General features: G+C 41.5%; 1 protein-coding gene across 1 annotated transcript; it reads left to right on the forward strand.

The window, feature by feature from the left end:
* The first annotated feature begins 219 nt into the window (after nt 1-219).
* Nucleotides 220-5,312, forward strand: CCDC173 (coiled-coil domain containing 173). Its single transcript, XM_009083140.1, has 8 exons — nt 220-408; nt 661-834; nt 929-1,122; nt 2,060-2,216; nt 3,192-3,331; nt 3,926-4,118; nt 4,440-4,604; nt 5,103-5,312. The coding sequence occupies exons 1-8, from the start codon at nt 220-222 to the stop codon at nt 5,310-5,312; spliced, it is 1,422 nt and encodes a 473-aa protein (XP_009081388.1).
* Nucleotides 5,313-5,726: the final 414 nt, after the last annotated feature.

Below are 5,726 nucleotides of genomic sequence, written 5' to 3' on the forward strand. Positions count from 1 at the left end.
CAGTCAGGGCCACAGTCCAAGTACATGCCCTGGCCATAGCTAGCCCTGTCTTAGCTCTGGGGTATGGGGACAGCAAGTAATACTAAGGATAACTTAGTATTGTTAGTGTGTGAAAAGTCAAATCTTGATATGCATTTGAATACTTGATTTTCTGATGTAACCTCAGTATTCCTCCCCTCTGCACAGCACCATATCACTTGGAAGAAAATAGTGTTCTAGATGGTTGTTTCCTTCCAAATGAAAGATCTCCGTCAGGTGATTGTATTGTCAAAAGCAGAATGGGAAAGGATTCAGGGCAACCTTGGCAGCACTAGAGAAGCAGCACACATCCTTGCTGAGCAGAAAGAACAGGGAGAAATGCAGTTAGGCTCCAAAGCTGCTGAAAAAGACTCACCCAATGCCACTCTGGTAAGTGCAAGATACATTTGTAAACAAGAGTTGTCATTTTCATATATACTAAAACACTCATAGTAACATTTCTAGCTGTACTCTCTTTGTTTAACATTTGCTTTTTGAACATGTATTTTAACTAAAGTCCATTTAAATACATTCAATATCTAACATCAATATCTATATTTTTTACATTAAAGCTAAAATGCAAAATTTAAAAAAGAAACCAACCCACAACCCAAAATTTAAATGTGATTTATAATTTTGTAGAGCATGGTACAAGAGAAACTTAGAGCCAAAAAGCTACGTGAAGAAAGGGAAGAGGAAAAAAGAAAGTTACTTGATTTGGAAGAAGAGCAGTTCCAAGCAGCAAAACGGAAGGAGGCTATTGATCGTGCAAAAACCTACCTATTCTACCAGAACGAAAGCGTGAAACAGCTGCATGTTTGTTGACAACTTAGAATTTTTAAATTCAAATTGTACTGAATGTCCTTAAAGACTTCTGACCATGCAAATAACTTTAAATGTTCTCTTGCAGAGTGCACTTGTGCTTACTGAGGTCCTAAAAGAAAGAGATGCTCAAGTTGAATTTAAAAAGTTAAAGTCGGTTGTTACGAAAAAGAAGGAGGAAGAAGAGGAACGTGAACTTAAAGAATACACTCTTAGAGAGCAGAAAAAGGCACATCAAGATTATTTGAATCAACAGGCACTACGCAAGTATCAGCTGGAACAGTGAGTAATAATTAAAAGCAACCCTACTTTATTATTTAATTAAACTCTTCTCACAAATACATTCTACAAGGTTTTTACAGAAATTCACAATTTGATTCACAAAACTGTATTTCGAAAGCAAAATCCAGAGTATCACAGAAGACCTTGGACAAAAGGGAAAAGCTGCAATATGCATTATCTTTTAGTGGCCAACAGTCTATGTGCAAAATCACCTCTGGCAGGCATCAGTAGGTTTTAGTCAAATCACTATTCAAATGTTGTGACTAAAATTTAATTGTATTTTACTCAGTTTTTGTTCTAGACAAGGAAAAGGGTAAAACAGATTTTCCATTTGCCCATAACTAGTTTCCTGACTGCACATGAAGAGAATGTATTACTGTCACTTCTATTCTTTTTCTCAGCTCTTCCAGAAATCTCATGGAGGGGTCCCTAGTGGTATTTATAGGACTGGCCCTGGTGGTCTGATAGTAGGAATCAAATTTCCCGAGGCAGAGGAAGAGTTCAAAGTCTGGTCTTACATATTCCAGGCCAAAAAAGCACATAAATCCTTGCGGAACTTAGTATAGAACACTGCTAGTTTAAGCTGCTGCCTGCGTGCCCCGGAGGAGAAGCACAGATACAGTGGGTTGTACTGGGGCATTCTTGTCCTCTGAGGACACTGTGGAGATAGGCCAGAACATTACGAATGCAATAGTGCTAATGAGTCATTCAGCTAAAACTTGTTACCATGAGACTGCACACTGTGAGCATATCATGTAGCTCATGTCTGGCCAGAGGACTGAGGGCTACCAGTACAAACAATCACACTGGTTTTCACCTCTGGTTTTCTACCTGCCTTCAGCTCCTCAGTGCAAGGTACCTACGGTTATGCAGAGTATGTATCTGATCATTGCTTCATGCAGTCCCTAGCCCATTTATACATCTTTTTCCAATTCAGAATAAAGGAGCACAAGCATCAGGCAGATCTGGCTAAACTAGAAACCAAAAGAGAAGGGGAAGAAATGCAGAGATTGAACCAGTTGTACCAACTAGAAACTCAGAGAAAAATGGAAAAGGAACAAGAGGAGAAACGTGAATGCTGGAGGCAGTACCATGTAAGTAACAGGAAAACAGATCCTTCAAAATGCTTGTTTGACTCCCTGACCTGAGTGCAACAGTTGCACTAGGCCCACAAATAAGTGGGCGTACTGGCAATCGGGCTTTGCTGACAGCTTCAGTTGCATGGGATCAAATGTCTACCCTGCCAGTTGCAGGCTGTGTCTTTCCTCTGTGCCTCTTGGAAGCCTTTCCCTTCTCTTATCTGAAGAGACATTAGCACCTGATGCTTTGACTGGTCTGCAGTTAAATATTCAGCTGTAGACATCAAGGAATATTCTCCTTGACTTGAAAGCTGGATTTAATTTTCACATTCCTGATGGTTTAAGCCCATTATTCTTTGTTAGAAAGAGGGAATAGCCTGAGACTGAAAATGTCTTAACTTGACGTTATGATTGGAGAGGTTTAGAAATTTAGTCAAGACCCTCTGCTTTCTCATTTCATCTTTAAAAGCATCTTGCTAAGTACAAACCAGAAGTGCCTCAGAATGGTTCTGGCCAGTGTGCAAAAGGTAGTTGTTTTTTTACCATAAAAGTATAGAAAACTCCTCTTCAGCTACATTTTGGATTAAACTTTTAGACTGGGATGAGGTGGGCCAGGAGCAGCATGGTCAGAGTGTGCTGGTGGAGGTTGCATAGTCCCATGCCTCCCACTGCTCCCTTCTCCCATGTCTGTAAATGGGAGCACAGGATAATGCTCTCTGTGTTGCACAGCAGTTTGTTTGTGTAATGGGCTGTAGAAGCAGCTGTTTGATGCTCAGTTCCCCTTCTCCTTCCTCACATCTACTATCTCCTCTTCATGCATGTTTGAACAGGGAGGTAGAAGTAAGTGGAAGTACTGAGAATCCCTTTCCTCTCTTCTCTCTTTGAAAGAAACACAAGGGGAGAGAATAGGGAGTGATTCTGGTAAGTTGTTATCCCAGGCCCAGATACCTAAACTTCATCTGTTACATCAGGACTGTTTTGCCTATACAGGAGTATGTAACTGACCAGAAAATAATCAAAGCAATAGAGGAACAAAAACAAATGGAAGAAGATGATCGGATCAAAGCTCATTTTAAAGCACAGGAAACTATTGCCAAGATGGTGAAAAAGAAAGAAGCTGAAATGCGTAGGTAGGTACAAAGCTAGAGTACAAATTGTAAATAAACTAAAAATTATACTGTCATGATTTTCAGATCTTTCAGACTAATGATGCAACACAATCCACAGTTATTTCAGAAAGTAAATTCTACTGATAGCGAGAGTATGGAATTCAGGAGAAAAAGGAAATTCTTTCACAGGTTCTGTAGTAATAGGTGTGTGAGAGAGTGATCTCTCCACCCTTCAAAGTACAAAGGCTTACAGGAGTTCAAAGCTTTACATCAGAGTGGTGGGAACAGATTTTCCATATGACCTGCCCAGCCTCCACCTCCTCAACAATTAAAGACAACGAAGATTCTTGACAAAAGTATTTTTGAGTATAAGCTATATTTCCCTCAGTCAGATCAAGAAAAAATATTTGACTTGTTAATTAGGCACATACATTTAGTAATTTCATTGGGTTCTTGTTAAGGGGAGAACACAAGGAGATCAGCGAGTTGGGTGGGTGGGCTGGACTGTATGGCAAGAGAAGAGAAGACCAGAAACAGGATTGCTGGGTTTGGTAGTTTTGGGTAGATCCAGGTGTGTTCCCCTGGCATGTTATGGCAGCTCATGTTCTTCTGCAGACTAACACAGGAACGTCAGGACAAAATTGTTAGTCGATTAGCTGCACAAATGAGTGAGACATTAAGGAGGGAAGATGATCGAATTGCTAGAGATATTGCAAAAGTACAAGCTGAAGAAGATAAAAAGCTCAAAGAGAAAGAAGCAAAAGTCAAGGCTGCCATTGAATCTATTGCTGAACACAGAGCTACTGTGGTAAGAAACCTGGGCTGTTCTTACTCCTGCTTACTCCAACTGAGGATCCTGTCCCAGATCACAGCTGGTGGCTCTGGTGCTATGCATCAGCAGCCTTCATCAAGTCCACTGACATCTCTCCTGGGGTCCCCTCTCCCTTTCCTGCTCATGTGTTGGGCACACCTCTGGCAGGGCTGGTGAAAACCCAGGGCTTGGACACTGGTCAGCCACAGTGACCGTGCTTATCAGAGTGCTGGTACAGGGCTGCTGCTGCTGAGAGATACGACTTCCAGCTTAGCAGGCTAGGTCCTTGGGTAACTTTGTGTGTTTTGTAAACTACAGATGAAGATGAAAGCAGAAAAGGAGAGAGAGGAAAAAGAAGAGTGTGTAAAACAACTTCATATGTTAATGGAAAATGACCGCATGTACCAGGAAATGGAAAAAGCCAAGAAACACAGACAACATGGCGCAAGCATGGAAGTACAGAAAGTCCAGATGCAGCAAATGGTAATTAGAAGAGCTGTGCCCTGTCAGCCCCTTCAGAAAGAAACATGCATGTAAACCAACAGGATCAGTTCCCCCCGAGAGGATGTTTCCTGTGTTTTGCTTGGGGTTTTTTGTTGGTTGGTTGGTTGGGTATTTTTAAATTGTGTGTGCTCTGCATATGCTGGTGTGGGGCATCAGCCTCCTCAGAGTGTTGGTGCAAGTCAAGCCTGGTTTGCAATGACACATCACATCCTATTCTGTGCCACTGTGTTCTACTGCTACTCTCCTATATCTCCTGGGCAGGTCCCCAAAGAGCAGCAGCTAATGCTAATGTTCACTCAGCTATTTAATGTACCCTTTTTGTGGGGGGTATGGCAAGGGACAGAAGTGGGGAGGGATGCTAAGTGCCAAGCATGAACTAATAACACTGCAGATCTCCTGTGAGCTTTTATCCTTTCTAAGCTTTAGAGGATAGTGATAATAAAATACTGAGCTTTGTTATTCCCTTTTCTTCATTAGGCTGAAAAGCAGGCAAAACAACAGCAGAAAAAGCAAGCAGACTTGGACTACCATACTCAGAGAGAGGCTATTGCACTTTCTAAAGAGCGTGAATTTCAGAGCTATGCAAAACAAGTAATTGAATCCGAGTCCAAGACTACACATCATCTTTATCCTCTTCTCAAAGCACTCAGAGATGGAAGAGGACTTAGACATGGGCCATTTTACTGAGAAGAGAAGAAATGAATACTAGTTTCCAAGCATATGATGGTGCTGGGACCCAGTTACCTTGTTGAAGCTGAAATGCTGCTCAAGAAGTTAAAAACATGAAATAACATTTAAACTATCCAGTAAGGAAAGACAGAAGCAATTTTCAAGTTAAATAAATACCTTTTTGAACCTTACAGGCAGAGTTAAAGTGTAAAAGATGTATATGTGTTGGGAAAGGTGAAGGTTCTGCGCGGGGAAGCAAGCGGCCGACTCCATGTGGATGATACAGCAAGCTCCATATTTAATGTCCGACAGGCGTGCAGGACAGGCATACAATTATCAATCATTTTTAATTGGCTAGGCTCTAAAGATAGCATTCAGGTACTCTCCCTACTCACAGCTGCAGCTGTGAGGCTTATCTCCTGCTTTCCCAGG

The sequence above is a fragment of the Acanthisitta chloris genome, unplaced genomic scaffold (assembly GCF_000695815.1).
Source record: "Acanthisitta chloris isolate BGI_N310 unplaced genomic scaffold, ASM69581v1 scaffold34359, whole genome shotgun sequence".
In the NCBI taxonomy this organism is placed as follows: Eukaryota; Metazoa; Chordata; class Aves; order Passeriformes; family Acanthisittidae; genus Acanthisitta; species Acanthisitta chloris.

Coding starts and splice junctions, on each gene's coding strand:
- CCDC173 (XM_009083140.1), top strand. CDS start 220: ATGGTTGTTTCCTTCCAAATGAAAGATCTCCGTCAGGTGATTGTATTG. Junction 1,123..2,059: donor CGCAAGTATCAGCTGGAACA/GTGAGTAATAAT, acceptor TTTCCAATTCAG/AATAAAGGAGCACAAGCATC. Junction 4,605..5,102: donor AAGTCCAGATGCAGCAAATG/GTAATTAGAAGA, acceptor TTTCTTCATTAG/GCTGAAAAGCAGGCAAAACA.